Source organism: Meriones unguiculatus, chromosome 2, assembly GCF_030254825.1.
Source record: "Meriones unguiculatus strain TT.TT164.6M chromosome 2, Bangor_MerUng_6.1, whole genome shotgun sequence".
Lineage (NCBI taxonomy): Eukaryota > Metazoa > Chordata > Mammalia > Rodentia > Muridae > Meriones > Meriones unguiculatus.
Genome location: NC_083350.1, coordinates 64,926,475 through 64,946,594, shown reverse-complemented (window position 1 = coordinate 64,946,594; position 20,120 = coordinate 64,926,475). Strand labels below are relative to the sequence as shown.

Below are 20,120 nucleotides of genomic sequence, written 5' to 3'. Positions count from 1 at the left end.
AGAGGAGGTGCAGGGAAGAGAGACACAATTTCATTAGGTTTAAGTAGATTTTTTTATAACAGACAGTTTGTACATCACAGTTTGCTTTACATAAAAAAGGGTAATTTAGGGTAAGTACAAAGGCAATGAAGCTAAGGTGATCCAAATCATTTCATTTTATTTTGAATGCATCCTGGGAACACAGAAACTTGGTAAAACTTTTTGGTAGGCTTGAGCGTTGTAGCTAGTTGTCAGCATTGCGTGACTGCAGGCTAAGGGACAGGGTACAAAGGAGCTAGTCTTTTGACAAAGGGCCCAAGAAAAGATGACTAGCCAACTGTCTATCTCATCCATGAGAACTGCAAGTGTTTCACATTGTTTCTGAGAAATCTATTCAGTAAAGAGAAAAAAAATGCTTTAATTCTTCTTAAGGTGTAATAGCTCTTGGGGTGGCCTTGGTCATTTACACTTCTGACGCTGTTGTTCAGTCTAAGGTCCTGAGCACTGTGCTCAAGATAAGATCAGAGCCCTTCACAGTGGACAGTCCAGGGGTGCAGTTGAAACTGTGGCTGCTAGGTTTATGAAAGATTTGCCTACAAGGTGAGAGCCAGGGCCAGTCCAGGGACGCTTGGTGAAATCAGATGAACCCTCAAGAATTAGCTTACCACTGCTATTTCCATAAATCAAATGAACCCTCAAGAATTACTACCACTGCTATTTCCTGCGAAAGCTAAGCCTTCTTAAATATATTTAAGCGTAGTTTGATCCTGTTTAATAAGTTTAGAAGACCAGGCTTGGAAACCTATCTTGTGTTTTCTCTCTTCCCTTCAGGACAAAATGTGTCTCATTTGGGATCGCCTCAACCACCTTACCAAACAGCATCAGGTTTTCCTGGGCTTACTGCTTCCCTTCTACTGGAAAGGACTTTTCCTTGAATGTTCATATCTCAACCCTAAAAAGGCGATACGTAGAGATGGGTTTAGTAGCTGTAAATAAATATGACAAAGTAGAAGAGTGGTTTGTGGGAGTTTTACTATATATACACATATATAATATTTTCCAGTCTGGTTTCAGACCCCGGCATGGCTTGGAGACAGCGTTGGTGTGTATGAAGGCTCTTCCTCGAATGAAGGATTTGGGACACCTTTCCATGATGATTGTATTAGAGCCTCAGCTGCTTTCGTGGTGGTCATGAGGTGATGCTGAACCGAATGCTTGAACTAGCAGGAGTGGCTGGGATTGCATTGGAGTGGTTCCGTTCATTCCTTCCGGGTAGGTACCAGCTAGTGTTGTGGGTGAAATGGACATTGAGGGTCTTCCTGTATGGAACCCTATGGCAGTCCCTCATTTCCTCTATTCATATTTAGTGGACATGAGAGAGTCACAGGATGCCTGAAGGCCAGGCAGTGTGAGCTGAATGACTGGGTCAAAAGGTGATGAGAGAGATTCCCCACCTGAAGTCACATCTGTCATTTTTGCTGCTCCAGTGTGACAATGCAGACTAGCATGGAGACTCAGAAAGTGGGGTTTGTTGGGGAGTGAAAATATGAAAGGCTATAGGGTTCCTTTTAATTTCCCTGCTTGAATTACAGTCTTTGTCAACTGTGGCCATATGTTACATACAAATTTATCTAATCATAAGAATCCTACATGATATCAGATAGCAGTGTTTATTTTTCTCCCTGGAAAATCTCCAAGGCTTCTTCCCTCTAAATGCTGACTACGTCCCCATGGTCTTCTTGGTATAAGTTGTAGTCTGCTCATTACCCACTTGTTTAGGACTGTTTAAAGGAAAGTAGCCTGATTACATTAATAATTGCCTTTGAGGCTAAAGGTGAACACACTGTTTTTTCTTCGCCGAAAGCACCTCATTATTCTGGCTGTTGTACTAAGAACCAAATTGGGTTGCACCGTTAAGGAATATTCTAGCATACACACTACCTCTGTTTTCTCTTGTGCTGCTCAAGTACTGCATATTCTTACAAAGAATGTGCTAGAGTTTCTTCCCTATCGGATGTGTACCTTAGAAACATGGTGCTTCTTCTTGGTTGCTGTTGGTTCATATAATATGATTTCAGTTATTTTCATTTAGAGAATGACATGTGTCTTCAGTGCTGAACATAGAGGAAGTTCAGGTAGAGGCCCGAAGGGGATCACAGATGTGTGTAAATATCATTAGAGCCGCTGGTTGAATGTCATCCCGGCAAAAGGGCAGGAAACTCAACGTTTGTGCAGTAATTGAGGAGTGTCAGGCACAGGGCCAAGCGATTTCTACTTTTTAGTTCATTACATTCTCACAGAAGCATTGAGAAAGAGGGCGGGAGGTGGGGTGGTGCTGGTTCTTCCTGTTATAGGTGAGGAAATTGAAGTTGAGCAATGTCAGATATGTAGCCCAAAGTCTCACAATTTCAATAAGAAGAGACGGTATGTAAGTCTTGTGTTTTTCCATCACAATAGGCTACATGCAAATGTTAGATACAAAGTAGGAGATCCCCAGAGAGAAGAGGGGGAAAAAGAAGAAAAACATGGCTATCAGGAGGCCAGACTAAACCAAGGAGGAAATGGGAGACACAGGAATGCACTAGCTCACTGTTTATTTTGAAAACTTCCAGAGTTTGCTTAAAACTCCCCTTTGACAAGCCCAGTGACAAACGGAATGATTTTCGGTTCAGCAAATGTTTCCCCTTTGAGAGGAGCAAGTTGAGAATTTGGATTTTATGTCTTTGCTCTGACATTTGTTCTCAGTGTGTTCTGAAAATGAAGTAATGATGCCTTATGTTGTATCCTAGGAAACTACTTAAAGAATCAATGCGTAAAGTCAATCAGATAGTCATTATTCAAGCAAATGCAGTGCTTGAAGGCAAGCACCAGGTGTTTACAGTTTATTTATTTTATTTTTTTCCTCTGTGGAGCTGTGTGGAACAAAGTGGAGAGATTGGGTATTCTGCTCCCAGGTGTCATGCTGGTTCTTTTCATTTCCATGGAGGTTGGAGCCCTCCAGGTAGTTTCTGTTTTGATGTGGCTGTGTAGTTATCATCATTGTAGTGAAATCTGCACCCCCCCCAAAAAAAAACAATGAGGTGATATGCCCCTGTACTTATAAGCGGTCATTTGGCAATAGGAAGGTATATGTAGGGTATTTAAGCTGATTTGGCTAGCCTCTCACTCTTTAAACAAAGCTCTGCTCAGCACCCACAGGATCTTGACAATTTATGAAGTGGTGTTTAGAAATGGACACAGCACCTTGAGGTATCCAGACTTATCTGGAGTGAAATATTGATTTCTTGGAAGTGGGTAGCAAGCATGTAAAGGAACTATTTCCTGAAAGCTTAAGTAATTGGCAGTGTGAAGCCTCGGGTGTATTAATTCATGTCCATCGAGTGGAACTTTCCTTACTTAATGTCTGACAAATAGCCAGAAGCCATGACATTCCAAGTTGTTTTTTTTTTTTTTTTTTGGAAGCTTACATGAAGGCAGATAACTTCCCATTTACATAGGAAGAGTGTTCTCAGCCACTCACAGCTATTGAATCAGTTGCCGCTAGTCTGTGGAGTGGAAGCACGGGTTTGCAGTGGTTTGTCTCCTCCTCTCACCTTAGCTTGCCTTTCTCCTGCTTCCTAACTTGATTGTGTTTATGGCCAGTTCTCTCCCTCATCCTGGCCAGAGTTAGCTGTTCTCTGGGGGAATTCCGTGTGGACCTGTTTGGTATGGCTGTCAACTTCAGTATTCAAAATCTGTTTAATCTAAAATTGCACATCTCTTCATGGGGTTATCAAAATACATATTCTCCTAAGAAAGACTGTATGATTGTAAAGCAGAGGTTTGTTTGAACACAGACACATGCACATTCACACACAGATACACCCACACCCACATATACCCACACAGATACAAATGCACACCCACACACATACAGCCACATATGCAGAGTGCACACACACACACACACACACACACACACAATTATTATGTGTTCTCTTTAACCATTTGCATCGATCTTTTCAATACTCTTCTTTGCCTTACTGGGCACCCATTCCCCAACCCTGAAGTAAGATGATCATCGTTGTTGGTTTGTGCGACATCACAGCATTTCTGAAAGTCAGCTTCTGTCTCTTCTGCATCACTTTTCCATGATGGTGGACTCAAAACCAATCACGTGAACTGTGCATTATTTAATACTTAATACCTATTTGATACCAAGTTGTTGTTTTTATTTGTCACATACTAAGTTTGGGGAAGGGAAGGAACACATGTCGTTATATTAATACTTTCTTTTCAAAATGTATTTTTCATAGGAAGCCTTACCCTGAAATTAGGACTGTCATAAAATAGTTTGTTTCTTACTATATTATTCTATTTAGATTTTACAGATGTATTTTATTCCATCAGAATACTATATTTAATTTTAATCAAGCATTTTATTAAGATGTGTTTATTAAATATGTTAATATGTCTAATCAAAAATTATGTTAGTATACAAGGTATCTTGAAAATATAAGCCATCATAAAAAAGCTAAATTAAATAATTGTTATGAGCACCAATCTTAAACAGCAGTGGCTGTTCTAATTATTTTTAGCTGTTTCCTTTATCAAACATTTAAAGGTAAGAATTTTCTCAGAGCCAGCAAAATTCTGAGCTGAGCTCTTCTGACATTCTGCTGATGAAGGAATTTTTGATGAGTACAGCCAGAGACGGAATGCTAGGATGGAACAGACGGAAAGAACTGGGCAGGGGAGTGCCTCTCTTCCTTTCGGAACTATGGGGAGCCATGGCAAATGATGAGTTCCTATTGAACTATTGTACTATTGTACCAGTGTGTCTGAGGTGGAGAAAGGTACAGATATGATAGAAACTTCAAAGACCAGATGTTCATGCCATTGGTGAAGAATTATAAGACTTAGAAGGCCACTTCTTGATAGGAGAATGACCTCTAAATGCCGTGAAGCCTCATGCGTTTGTGGATGAGGAATAACAGCAAAAGGCAATCAACTCATGAGGAAAATATTTTAGTCAGTGTGTTAAACGTGCTGGAAGAATTTACTAAAATGATAAGGAAAATAATCATGGCCTTCGAATTTCATGCTGCAGACACATGCTCAAAGGAGGGGTAATGTATAAAACAAAAGAGTAAACCAGGTGCGTGGGTCAGCACTTGGTCTTACCAACAATAATAAAAATAAGATTAAAGCCACCCTTGGCGATCTTTTTGTTTATGTATTTGTCCAATTAATAAATCTACACATGCACTTTTGTGTATCTCCAAATAATATTCCTACCATTCCTTTATTATTGGTGAAGGTGTGAACCAAAACAATACTTTTCACAGAAGGATCTTTACATAACCCATATCCTACTTCTGAGTTAATTATTTCATCTCTACAAACATACCTTAGGAACACAAGATTAGTTATGGCAAAAAAAAATGAAGATTGTGAGATTTCTATTACCACTTCTTTAAATTATGCATAAATTTAGCTGTTCACACTTGGCAACAGTGGAACGCTTGACTGCAGGCAAAGCTCACTTAGAGAGATCAGCAACAATCCTAATCCTTGGGCCTCACTGATACTTTGACGTTGTCATTGTCATATTGTCATTGGCATTTAAAAAATTCCCTTAAGACTATAATGTCCAGATGGGTTGAGGACCACTGAATGAAACAAAGCAGACAGGATATTTAGCCAATCAACATTTTAACATTTTATCGATGGTGCTTTTGTAGCAGTTTCAGAAAAGGTGTGCTATAAAAATGAAATATTCTTGTACAGTGCTTAGGTAAAGTATCACTACCAAAAGTAAAACAGGAGAAAGCAAAATAGGCTGGGAGAAAGTTTTCAATATGCAAGGTATAAAATATTTAAGGCATTGTATCTAGAGTGATTTTTCTCTTTCATCCATTGGCAAATATTTAGCTATGTTCTTGCATTATTTTCAAAAGCAAAATTATATTAAGATCCTACTGGCAAGATTTCCTAGGTTACTTCCTATGCATAGGTTATTTGTACTGGCAAATTGAGATTTATTCTGGCTTTTAAAATGATCATGTGCTTATATTAAGGTATATCTAATAGTATTTTAATGAAATCTTTATAACATTTCCCCTTTCTTTGATATTAGTAATATTTTAATGTTTTTTGAAGTTTGAAATATAATTAATTCAAGTTAACATTTTTCTCCTTTTTTCTCTGTCTGAGATGCCTCAGGTGGCCCCATCTTAGATGTCTTTTGTATGTTGATGATCCCCAATGTTTATCTCCAATTGCAACATCAATTTCAATGTACAGATATGGATTTTGTATGCTTATCTTTAAAGTCCAGAAGTAAATTTCCTATTGCTTCCAAGCCTTCCTCTTCCGTGTGTTGTCCAGCATAATTAATAATACTTTAGCTTTCCTATAGTCCCTGACACAATCCTAAATCCCACACCCAACATTTATCTGACATACTTAGTTCAGTGCCTTTTTCATTTTTGTTCTGCTGGAGATAGAACTCTGGGCTTCACCCTTGCTAGGTAAGCTCTGTACCACGGAGCTAAATCCCCTCTCCATCCACAAGTCTCTGGAGTCCTCTTCTTCATTGCTGTCCTAACACATCTCTACCATGGTTGTGCTGGTGAAGGGCTTGTCATCTCTACTGCATGCAACAGAATGGATTCCCCACTGCTCTACCATCTTCTAGGGTTATCTAAGCTGGACTCTGTCCTTTTACTGAGAGATGTTAAAAATCATCTCAGGCACACTATCATCTTCTGTAAGCTGTTTGCTGGGATCTTTAAAAGATTATACACTGTTAGCTAGGTGAAATGGCACATACCTTTAATCCCAGCACTTGGGAAGCAGAGGCAGGTGGATCTTCAATTTTAAGACCACACTGGTCTACAAAGCAAGTTCCTGGACAGCCAAGGATATACAGGAAAAAAAAAATTACCTGTTTTTTTTTTTTTTTCTTGAAAACAAAATATTGTACCTTGTCTTCAGTAGCCCTGGGATAGTTGGCTTGATTTCCAGTACTAGATAGAACTTTATTCTTGTTGAGTCTTAAGTCCAACTAGAGAGCTCTAAATTACTGCCAAGATATGTGTGCCCCAGCATCCAATTAAAAGGCGGAGTTGTGGGTCTCAGTCCCACACTTCTATCTGCAAAGTAACTGCTGCTCAGCAAATATTGCCGAAAGGGGGTAGAAACATTGTAAGAGCCAGAGGAATGGAGTTTACTGGGAAGTTGTGTCTCCTAGACTCTCAGGAGCTACACCCAGAAAGTCTCACCAACATGATTTGCTAAACAGAAGCTGAACGAGGACAACAACAGACATGCCATTGTGGATGAAGGGAAAGCCCAGGTAGCCTCCATGCTACATAAAGAACTAAAAAACAAAACCAAACAACAATAAAAAACCAGTGTAATGCTGAGAGTGGCATAAAGTCTTCTCTAGGAAAGACCATAGCAATTGTTTATCCAATATCGAATGGTTAGCCTTGAAAACCTACCAAAAGTTAACATACAGATGAAGTAGTTTGTATGTAAATATTTAGAAATATATATGTATATGTGTTAGTAACAACAACTAATGAAAAAAAAAAAACAGGCCATAAATTTAGGAGAGAGCAAGGAGGGGTCTATAGGAGTAACTGGACTGGGGAAACAGAAGAGGGAAATGATACAATTATATTATAATCTTAAAAAATAAATAACAAAATAACAGTTTGTGCCATGCCTAATCCACCAATACATGGTACATAATTCTCTCTTGACTCTCATCTCCCCTTTATTCTCTCTCAAAGGCACGGCTTTAGAAATGGCTTCACGGGGCATTCCAGCCTGTCCATTTGTTTCTCTTTTATGTATTTCTGCTTATTTGGAGCAACCTCTCATTCCACTCTATTTGGTTAGCCCAGGTCTAAAGATCATCACTAGACGTCATTAACTAGGTACTTTTGTTAGAAGGCAGCTTTCAACATTTTTAATGGACCCTTCAAATTAAAAACTCAGCTTTTGAAATTTGTTTCTGAAAGACAGCTATACAATCATCAGAGTATACAAGTCTCCTTGTCACTGTGTGAGCAGTTAAGATGACATGCAAGCTAAATGTTCTATATTAAACACTTCAACTCAACACATGCCACTGTTTAGGTGTTCTATAATAAACGCTCTAATTGTTGCACAGTATGTTCATGTGAGTCGATTCTTTAAAAACCATATATGAGTCTACCACTTACTAAAGCTTAAAAATGAAATATTTTTTATTGGAAAATCTCAGAGTCACAACAGAAAGACAAGCCTATTATTATGGAATAACTAGAAGAGCTACCCAGTCCATAGTATCGACTGAATATATGGATGTCAATACAAAGATGTAGCACTTACAACTCCCGATGCAGTGTGTGGATCTATTTTGGGGGAGGGGGAGGGTTGAGAGGACTTGTAATTCTGAATAATAAAGTACCTTTCCATTTCCTATGGCAATGCATACTTATTTCCATGCATAGATAATCATTAAAAAACAGTCAGGTGAGAATATATGACATAACTGTAGGCAAATTTGTGAACAGCAATAACAGTCTTTTCTTCATTTTGAAAAAAAACTGAATATAAGTAGAATACGGATATAATAATGAAAAAACTGATGTGCAGTTCACATGTGGACATGTTGTCATATTTGCTTCCAGTTTGTTTTAAAGAAATTCCAGTAGAAACAGCTGGCTTCTCTTTGAGTCCCTTTTCTTTCTCCTCAGAAGCAACCGGAAGATTTGCTAAGTATTATTGTCCTTTAGATTCCATAGTTTACTGTGATTACCTATATAAATATTTATATTCTAGCTATATTAAAATATTTGATCATTTATAATTTTTCCTGTAGCTAGTATCTCTCAGTAAAAATAGGATTTTTTTTTCTAGCGTTTATACCAAAACATCAAATTGTTGATCTACAGAACAGCGTAGATTCTTTTCACTAGATATTGCCAAATTTTTTTTCCAAATTGGGTTATATCAGCTTATATTCTCAGAAGAATATTTCACAATCTCTGTGTCTGGATAGCCTCAGCCAGTTCTTGGAATTGCCAGGCTTCCAATTTTGCTCTTCGCTGTAAATCTTGAAGAATTTTGTTCTCTGTAAGTTGTGAAATGTTAACTGATCATCAATCCCCGAATGTGTGGGAAGCATAGAGAATCATTAGTAGGGTCAGAATGCCAGCAGCAGCAACAGTGTCAGACTGGCCAGAAGACAACACTGTCAGATCAGCTTAAGCTGTGCTGCCTGTGGTGGGCAGGGAAGATCAGGATAGACAGTGGACGTCATTAATGCTTTCATTAACAAAGATCTTTCTCATGAGAGAAACATAGAGTCAGGTGCCCATTTGGAATATGCTTTGAAAAGTCATGCAATGTTAACAGATTGATTTAAATCCTTAACTGTGAATGTGTTAGAAGATCCTTAAGCCACTAATTGGGCTAGCGAGGTGGTTCAGTGGGTAAAAAGGCGCTGATGACCTGAGTTCAGTTTCCAGGACTAACGTGGTGGGAACAGAAAACCCACTCTTACTAGTGAGCTTCTGACCTCCATCGTTCACACACATACACAAAATAAATTAAAGTAAATGTAATAAAATATTTTTAAAAATCTTGCACCTGTGTTCTTATCACATCACAGATGAGGAAATCATAGCTTGGATGAATTGGGTTATTTTGTCTCAGGCTTTCTACTACTCAAGTAAAAGAGTCAGCAGGGCGTTTTTGTTTTATTTAACTTAGGCATCCCATGGCTCATCTTCAACACTTGATGCACAGGATTCTAGGGACTTCATTTTCTTCCCTCCTCTCTTTTCATGATCGGTTAAATTTTGTTATGCCTAGCTTTATTCTTAGCAAGCTCTGTCTTTGTGGAAGCTAGGCATACGTGAAGTTTGTGTGTGTGTGTGTTTTCATAGCCAATTTTCCAACTGAAAATTACTTATGTTCTCTCTACGTTTCTATATGAATGTTACAAAAAGTATACAAAACTCCTAACTCCTATGACCACAGAGATAGTTCATCCAGCAATTTCCCGGTAGGGAAACTAAGGTGGTTTCATTTGGTTGCTGTGCTGAAATCACTTTAATAAGGAGGAGGGAGCCTTGAAAAGGGAGGCTGCTGTGCATGTGAGCATAACATAGCCACCCTAGACTGCTTGGTGTGGAGAAAGTTGGCAGACTTGATTGTAGCTATTTAAAAAAGGAGTATTTGTGATATCCTTTGCAGGGTTTCTGTGCCTTCTTTGCCGTGCTTACAGCAGCGTTAGAATAATAAACATCTTTAGAGTACACTGAGCCGGCTTCTCAGACAGTATAAAGATAAATAGGCATTTTTCCCACTATGGGGTTTTTAAACTGGCTGGAAGTGGTAAGGGTGGGAAGGTGAGCTGTGTAAATACCTTCTGAAGACCGAGCACGAGAAAGAAACAAAGCTTTGAGGCTGGCCCGGAAGAAGCAGGGTCTTCTTGGAGCATAAAGTAGTCACCATGTGTGTGGTAGTTCAATTTTCATTTAGAAGTTGTATTCTGAGCACAGAAATTAAGCATGGTTGGTGAGAGTGACAGTTTCAGCCACATGGCTTCCCGTGGACCAAATCAGAGGACTGAGAGCCACAGAAGCATGGCAGCCTCCTGAGCAGAGCTGAGCAGTTGGAGAGTTGGAGCAGATGAGGCTGACACAGGTGCCAAGTGGGTTATATGAGACTCAGTTGTCTGTGTGCTTTTGTGCTTCCTTTGGTAGGGAAGGGAATGTCCTCACTGAACAAAACCTCCCCCTGAGTGCTGTCGCTGGAGGAAGAACCTATGCATTTGTTTTAAGTAGAAAAATTGCGTGGCCAAAGCTGTCAGACAAATTGAAACAGGAGATACTGAAATCAGGGAGGACGTTTAGGCACAATGGAATATGCCTCTTGTGAGTGAGGGACAGAGTGAATTAGAGCATGGAAAAGTGAAGAAGGTGAATTTAAGATGGGCTTTAGTGAGTATTCATACAGGTAAAAGAAATGGAATAACCCGAGGTACTTTAGTTAGGGGTGATGAGGAGGAGCCAATGGGAACCAGGTGAAAGGTGCTTTCCTTGTCCAGTGTGTCCTCTGTTGATGTAATTTTGAAAACATGCCTTTCTCAATTTAGAAATAGGTACATTTCTTTTTCAGTGCTATCTAAAGTTCTTGGCTTTATCTCCTGATTAAAAAAAAATCTGTATAGGAAGAAATCATCATATTCTGCTATGTTTTGTGATAAAATAACTATTTTAGGTAGTGAAGATATATCTCTGTGGTTAAGAGTACTTGCTGCCCTTACAGAGGACCGAGGTTTGGTTCCCAGCACCCACATGGAGCCTCACAACTATCCTAGATCTCATTGTCTCTGGTCTCTACAGGCACCAGGCACACCTGTACTGCATATGTTTCACAGGCAAAACACTCACACAAACAAAATGAAAATTAAACACATCTTTAAGAATAGATATTTTATATTCTTTAAATGGTATACTTTGGGCAATAAAATTAAATGTTTCTGGAAATGAATATTCCTAAGTGCTTTTCCTAGTGACTCCGCTTATGTAAATATAGATAGGATGGTTCCATGAAAACTTCTGACATACCACAATTGTATACATCTCTCTGGGCTGTTCTTTGTTTGTTTGTTTGTTTTGTTTTGTTTTGTTTTCTTACAATTTATTCACTTTGTATCCCAGCCGTGGCTCCCTCCCTCATCTCCTCCCAATTCCTTCCTCCCTTCCTCCCTCTTCTCCTCCTATGCCCCTAGGGCTGTGTTTTGATGTATTCTTTTATTATATGAATAGGAAACAAAGCTAAAATGTATCTTTCTGTAATTATAATATGTGTTGTTGATTTATTCAGTAAATTTGGAGGAAGGAACATAAGAAGTTGTGTGCTCCTACATTATTTCACAGTATTTTTGAAACATTACTTAGTATAACATCCCAAATATGGATGTGGAACTGTTGCTGTGTTAACTGTTTCTCACATGGTATGATGGGATGCTCAGCTCTGTATGGAGCACAGGATGTGTATACAGCTTAGTATGACATAAATCTACCATGCTGGATTTAATGTTTGTCCATTGGTTTAGGGAACTCAGTATTTTATTTCTGAAAGACCATTTTTTTGGAAATATGTCTTTGGAACTGTGTCCTGTGGCCCGTCTTGGGTGGGAAATAGTACAGCGTGTCCGTGAGTTGACTGTTGCTGCATTTGGATTGACGGCAGTCATCGCTTGGAATACACTAAAGGCAGTATTTAAATTCCAAATGATTTGCCTCTGGTTTGAAACGTGCCTCAAGGCTCCTCTCTCTTGAGTCCCCTGTCCTTTCATATGTATTCAGAGAATTCATCTCTGCTCAGCATACATTTCTATTATGTGCAAAGCTCTGTCAGAGTGCAAATTTATTTGAGGATTAGCTTGACTTATATAGGGTTTGTGTAAATGTTTGTTCAACGAATAGAATTTTTTTCTTTAATGATATAGTTCTACAGAGGCATCTCAATTATGGGTCTGAATTCTCCACTCTGTTTTCTTAAAGCTCTTCCTTCCTTAATTTTCGTGAGTAGCATTACCCAAGGAAGACAAGCAACCATTACCTTCTACAGCCAAGGTCTTCAAAGTATCTGAAATCAATCCTTTGGAGGTGGTTGTCATGTAGTGTTAAGTGAAGACAGGCTAGGCTAAATTAAAATCTATAGTATCTGGCTTTTGTGTGTGTGTTTCCTTCCTCTTTTTAGTATACAGGGGAAGGGACAATTCTGTGGGTTAAGTACAAGATGGCTCAGAGAGAGTATAGGCCTGAGCATAGGCTCAGAGAGCATAGAATTTGGTCTAGTGCTTGTTTGTTATTTGATGTCTTTCTTTGTCTCCAGGCTTCAGTCTTAGCTGTAGAGCTGAGAATTGTGCTGACACTCTATGGTGACTGCGGAATATGGAGAATGATTGTAAATGCCTAGACATACTATATGTGCTCTGAATAAATGGCAGTCATAATGGATATACATTGCTGTTTTCTTCCTGCTTATTCCCTATTTTGTGTATGACGGGCTACTCACCAGGTGTCCCCGTATGCGTGTGTTCACTTAGTTTTTAATGTGAGATGAAAATAAAATTAGAAATGAAATAAAACTGTACCTAGCCAAGTTTTCACATGAGCACTGAAATGGCAGTTTCTTCTCAGTTGACATTATATGTACATCAAGCTGTTTCTCACTTTGAGTAGTAATGGTAGGGTGTGTAATGGATAACTCAGACAGCTCTTGAGGCCCTGTAAAGTACCAACACAGTCCTCAGATTCTGTCTGTGCTTTTAGCTCAACCTCAGAATAGCCCTCTATGACATAGTAACTTCTGCTATTCACATTTCGTTTTTGAAGGGCCTAGCTCAAGACAAACGAATTAGATTCAATATGTGTAGTAAGTAGTTCAACCTCTGTTGTACTTTGACTCTCTCTGGAGGCCAAAGTCTTACTTGTGCTTGACTACCTTTTGTAGTAGTCCGGGTGCCGTGGCCATGCAAAGCATGTGTAGTTGTGTGAGACAGTTGCCAGCGCCAATGTGCTCTTGTGGCATATGCCTCATAGGTGTCTGTAACTGGCAGAGATAACCTAGCCTTCTGTTTGGCAGAGTCTTTGAAATTTATATGTTATAGATTATATCCTTTGTTTATATATGTGGATTGATTTTTTTCTTGCTATCCATATAAATACTAAGTTAAAATACTAAGTCAACTCTTGTCCTCCCACAGAAGTGTTTGCTTTCCAAGGTGAAATATCAGTATAACAAACTTCCCTATGGATTCCTGCAGTCCATCAGGCTGTGACATGGCAGTCTTTATAAAGCGGACAACAGTCTAGCCTCTAGCATTCAAATGTCCAAGAATAACATTCTAAGAAGACATCTTTCCGTATAAGTCAAGGAAGCCAGAGATATGTGTTAATGTGTTAAATTTTTAAATTTGAAATGTTTTCTTGAAATTTATCCATTAAGTTGGAGAAGAATTAAATTATGCTATTTGATAATTATCCCTTTCCTTGGTGGCTATACTTGTTAAAGGGACATTAAGACTACATTTGTAACTTTCTCTTAGAGATACAATGAATTACTTAAAGTCATGGAAGGGCTGGAAATGTAACTCATTGATGGAATACTTGCCTAACATACACAGAGCTCTGGGCTTGATGTCTAGTGGTGAAAATTTATGATGTAGATATGTCCACATAGAAATTTACAACATGTCTTTCTTTGAGCCATTTCTTATTTGAGTCAGTTTGGTTTCTATTTATTTTATACTTTTCTCAATTCCAATCTTCTTATTCTCCAACTCTCAGACTTCACTGAGCTCTCTAGAGACTTTCTTCCACAAATCATGGAATGTCTGTTCTGAAAATTCAAACGTCAGGATTATTGCAGCCCTGTGAAATGCACATTCTGTGCTGGGATTATTCGTCTGTCATTTCCTAGGTATTTTACATGCATAGATTATCCACATAACGTATTCATAGGATCTAGTTTTGAAAGTATTTCAGCTTTTACTGGCAGTGATATTCCCCAGCAGCAAGTTAGTGTGATCTTGATTTTCTAGGGTGTTTTCAATCAGCCAAGTTAAAGATTTATCAGTCAGCATGCTCTTGTTACTCAGTGTGCCTAGAAGGCCCCTCATTCACTGGTAATGTGATTAATTCTTCTCCATTGACAAGCCTATGCCTAGTAAACACACAAATAGCCAAAATAACCACAGATACATTATTCATTGTTCAGCATTTTAAGAACATAATTTGTGAAACGTAAAATAGAGTTAAGTGTACGCTTTCTGAGCAGACAGTTCATTTTCACAAAGTAAGCGGAAGGAATCCCTAGCTACTTTTAAACTCTTACATGTGTCAACAGATTTCACATCATTTATTCTTAAAAGTGTTCTTAATAGGATGAATATATTTTCTCAAAACTTACAGTGGAAATATTTGTGAGAAGCTATTATTAATCCCTTTCTGAAAAGAGAGTGATCATATAATTATTTATATGAATGGCACTTAACATGATTTCCCACCAATAAGGCTGCCTCATAATTGCTTATTGAACTCGAATTTTTAGACTTATGTTGCATAGTATTAATTTTCCATATTCATATATTGGAAAAATGAGGTTTGAAAAACATTTTCCATTAATGTAATAAAATGGTTTAAGGTTTGTGTGACTTAAGCATTCTTCTAAAACACTATTTTTATGTGTGAAGGAATGGACACCTGTGATTGAGATAGTCTTTGTCAGACCTGTGAACATTCTTTCAATCACATTTTCCGGCATCTTTGCTGGTTTTTAACATTACTTGAATAGACAAGCTGTCCATTCTTTGCACTCGGCATTCACTGTTAGTAAATTTTATGTGTTCCATCAGCAATTTGATGATAGAAAGAAATGGTTTTTCTGTATTTCATGTAGCAGCAGAGCTCTGCAAAGTGTCTCTGGGGGTTCTTTGATGTCTAGACAGTTTAAATTATGCTGCTCCCTGCCTCCAAATTCCACCCCGTTCTGCTTCAAGGGTTGTGGGAAATGAAACAAACCAGAAGGGTTCCACAGCCTATAGTCCAGGGGGAAAAAGCTAGCAAGTAGAGTAGATCTACCCTGGCAGGTGTATAGGCAACAGCACAGTGACAGGGCCTGTAAGGAAGAGGAATGGGACAAATACCTGCTTATGTATTTCCTCTTATATTTTCCATATGGAATTATATACACACTGTCACACAAATGGAAACATCTTAGAAGTGTTAGAGAAGGAGTCACCATCACCCTCTAGCCTAATGTCTTTATTTTTCTTCCCAAGCCCCCACCAGCAGCCAAATCCAGGACTTTAGTCCCAATCATGAACATTGCCCTACTTGTTGACATGGTGAAATAAATCGTTCTTTATTTGAGAAAACTAACGTTGTTCTCTTTGTCCTCTATTTTCTTTTTACAAATGGATGTCATCGTTCCACCAACCCATCCTGTTAGAAAGTAAGTAGCTCCTGAAATTCTGAGATACTTTGTCTAAACGATGATGCCCTATGATTCCACCCAAAATACATGTTCTATTTGGGAGTTCATGTGTTCGGTTCCGATGGACAAGATTAATCATTGCTATACAGAAACCTCCGAGGATGCAGATGTGGAAAACATTTGCTTCACCCTCCTTCATAGCCATGGTTGTGTGTATGATACTCTATCTTTTATGATTATAAAATAATAAAAATTTAAAAATATGGCATTCATTTATTTCTTTTGTAAAGCAGTTTGGGGAGATCATACACTTATTTTTCAGGAAAATGAGCTTTGGTTATCTAGATTATAGAATTAGGACTAATAGCCATAATTAAATATGGAGGCTAAAGTGTTTTAAAGGTGTGCTTTTCCACTGTGCTTATCACATTGGATTTACAGGCTTCTATTAAGAAGCCCTGCTATCTATAGATAAATACTTTTCTAAATGAGATAGGCCCAAATAATGATATATAAATACTATTTTTATGTAGAAATGCAATTAATATCTAAATCTGGGTGACTTGAATTGTAAGAATATTTTATAATTATTTAAAAATTTGAATGTAATTTTAAATCAAAACAAATTTCATATGTTTCTTTTGGGAAATATTTGGGGAAATTGAAAGTTGTTGAGCTCTTTAGAGCTATATTATTTCACAATTATGAACTGTATATTTTAAGATTTTTTTTCCATGGTAAACCTTGAGTTTATTAAGTTACTAAACAGTGTAACTTAATAATGCACTTGTGCTCATTAGGGCTTCTCATCTGTATGAGATGAAGTCCTTAGCACGTATGCTGACATTAACCATAGCACGGGGCTGCTTTTAAAGAGCTAATTTATCTTCCACAATCATGTTTACCTTAGAAAATGTAAACTATATTTGTGTTATATTTGTTCTGTATCCTTTGTTGCTCTTAAATTTACATTCCTCATAAATGTTCTAAGTCTACATACTTTGAACTGTGTACATTAGGAATTTAGTGTGAAGGACAGGACAGCTCTAGTGAAGTTTCATGTTAGGTGGAGAATTCTATTAAGTTATGGTTTTAAGGATCTACAGCATGTAATTTTTATGGATTGGATTCCATGTGACTTGTCATGTTAACATCTTGTCAAGTCCCTGCAGAAAGTCTTTATTTCTGACAGTTTTACTAATTTAAAACTCCTGAAATCTGGCACAGTCATTCGCAGCATCAATTTTTCTGTGCTTTTTGTCTGGAGAGTAGAGTATAAAAATTACATATTTTTGCAGTGCTCACTATAGCATGTGTTGCATTATTTATCTGGAATTCATTTGTAGAGAGATAGTTCCGGGGAGATGAATCTATTCTTTCTTTATAGCTATGACTGGGTCCACTTACACGTGGGCAAACATCTTTCATGAGGGAAAATAATGAAATGAGGCCAGTGAGTTTGTAGGATCTTCATGAGGAGACACGTTACATAAGGCCATAGCACTGTTCCCACGTGAATCACAATGTTACAGCCACATTGTTCTCTGACCAAATTTATATTAGGACTCTTGTTTCCTGTCAAGCCCAATGGAATTATATTTATATGTTGGCACAGAAAAGCTGCTTCCTAAAATAATAAAGAAGACTCGCATTATTCTAATGCTCTCAAACCCCCCAGGACACGCTGCATAGCCATGCTGACTTGCGATTGTGTGTTTCTGCAATTCAGCAATTCTGTCTCTTTCATTTTACCAGCCAGCTTTCATAGTAAATAAGATATTTGATCACCTTGGTTTGTAGAAATATTTAGTAGCATAAAATTGTAGTTTTGCTTAAAAATTCAAAATTTGTTAAGTTTCGTATTTGTTTCAAATATTTGTTTCAAAATATTTGAGATTAAAAATCTTAGAACCTTTAAGGTGCTTGTGGACAAGGGCAGGGCTTCTGGTCAGCACTGACTTAATCAAATACTGATCTTTTGGAAAAATAATGAATAAAAAGTGCATACACACATAATTAAGTCAAAACAATATTGATATCTTTAAATTCTAGCCTGCAAATCTGTTAATTTGCAAGCACACACAGTGCATTTTATTAACATCTCTGTAAGGCTTTGAATAAACTACAAGAGCTTGTTGTTGTGTGCCTTGATATTTTAATCATTAATTTAATGTAGTTTGCTTTCTTTTAAACATTGCTTTAACAACCCATTTCATAACATCTTTATTACAGCCCTAATTGTTATTTGGAAAGAATGCTCAAACACACATTATTTTATTTCACATATCCAAGGAAAAGTTGATATTTGCTGAGGCTGTAGGAGAAACAGGAACAGATATGTAAATTCTTAATTTGCCTGTGTGAGCAATTTACTATTAGGAGCAGCCTGAATACTACAACTTCTAATCAGTTCTCCTCTAGTTTATTATTATTATTATTATTATTATTATTATTATTATTATTTGTTTTTCAACTTACGAGGTGAAGCAGACCTTGAACTTTTTTTTTTTTTGATCATTCAAGTGAAACCACCAAGTTGTATGTAATATTTAAGAACTGAGGCTTCATCGTGTTATTTTACAAAATAACACCACATAAAAGTTTGAGCTTTGGTTTCTTTAAAGTGAAATATTGGTTGCTTTGTGAATAAAAGCATAATTTGAGTTTAGGAGACATTTTGCCTGAAGCCCGTAAAACAGATGAATCTGATTAACTTTGGGGAAACTGGATGGGCCCTTAATTGTAATGTAGATGTTTCAGGGGTGAGAGGATGTTTTAGAAAGACATGTACAGAGGTTTTTTTGTTGCTTTTTTTTTTTTTTTTGAGACTCAGAGAATGGTTTGACTTAATAAGTTGTGTCTCAGCTGGGCTCATTTTCTGCACACTTTTCTTTTTCTAGTGGAACCTCTCCCTTAGCCTGTCTGAATGCCATGCTTCACACTAACACCCGAATAGGGGATGGAACATTCTTCAAAATCCCTGGAAAGTCAGGCCTCTATGCCCTCAAAGTAAGTTGGACTGCCTTGCATTCGGTGTCTATTCTCAACACGCATCGCACATATTTTTAAATATACGAGGATCAACACAGGGAGGCTTTTGTGAATGACCTCTGTGCCCTTAAAGGTTTTCAAATGCCACAGAAATGATTTCACATGAAGAATCAACAGTGACAGATTTCTTTAGGTAAAACGGATGTTTTTATTTACTTCGTGGGACACATGAAGTAATGGAAGATAGCTGTGGCTTCCTTGGAACTTTTCAATTCTTTGGGATTTATAGGGAGGAGAGTCACAGGGCATCAGCGGGGGTTTTAGATGAGTACACTTACCATACACAACTTAACATTACTACGGTCAGTTATGTTCACTTTGCACTCATGTGTCTTCTGCAAAAAAGAAGACAGCCTCCCCTTCTGCTTTAAATTTCACTGATCAGGTATTCAATGGGGGAGCATATGATAGACTTGAGGAATTTGTTTTTTTAAAGGAATAATGAATGCCTAAACACTAAATATATCTATAGAAAATAAAAATTAAAAAATATGAGACTTACAGATAAATATTAGAAGAATGTTTGGATGAACAGCTCTTAATTATTTAGTGGACTCCTCTTTGCTCTTGACAATGGGAAGTGGCATCTAAAATGTAAAACTGCTCAGGACAGCAGCTTTTGCCAAAATAATTAAGAATATGATCTACCAGAATAATTATTCTCCACTAGAATAATTGGATTTAGTGTGTTTTAGTAGATTACCTAAGTTAAAAAGAAGTTATTGCCTTAAGTGATAGATTGTTTATAAAGCTCGTTAATTTCCTTTCAGAAGTTTGTTTTTAATGCCAAGAGTTATGCCTTGCAAAGTAATTCTTTCCTAACTATTAATTTCTTCCATTCTTCTCACATTGTGTGCTATAGAAAATAACACAAGCTCATTAAAATTATTTTTATAATTTTCATTTGTTTTTGATAGCTTCCTGTTTTTGATAGTTTCTCTTACTGGTCAAAGTTCTGAGTTGTCATCCCATCACTTTATAGCAGAAGGAACATAAGTAGAAAAAAATGAAAACTATATATGTCATAAGGAAATTGTTGTGTATAGTTTAAGATTTATTTATGTATTTTATGTATGTAGGTGTTTTGTCTGCAT

At 37.5% G+C, this 20,120-nt stretch overlaps 1 protein-coding gene and 1 long non-coding RNA gene across 2 annotated transcripts in view; both read left to right on the top strand.

Annotated features, from left to right (window-relative positions):
• LOC132652370 (uncharacterized) overlaps nucleotides 1–2,231 on the top strand; it is a 46,412-nt gene extending 44,181 nt beyond the window's left edge. Inside the window, exon 3 of the long non-coding RNA XR_009589877.1 lies at nucleotides 1,043–2,231. This is a non-coding gene — a long non-coding RNA (uncharacterized LOC132652370). The remainder of the gene's footprint in view (nucleotides 1–1,042) is intronic.
• A 16,600-nt stretch (nucleotides 2,232–18,831) lies between these two features.
• Asxl3 (ASXL transcriptional regulator 3) overlaps nucleotides 18,832–20,120 on the top strand; it is a 118,460-nt gene continuing 117,171 nt past the window's right edge. The window contains 1 exon segment of the mRNA XM_060377626.1: nucleotides 18,832–18,984. Within this exon segment, the coding sequence (XP_060233609.1) occupies nucleotides 18,907–18,984 (78 nt within the window). The 5' untranslated portion in view covers nucleotides 18,832–18,906.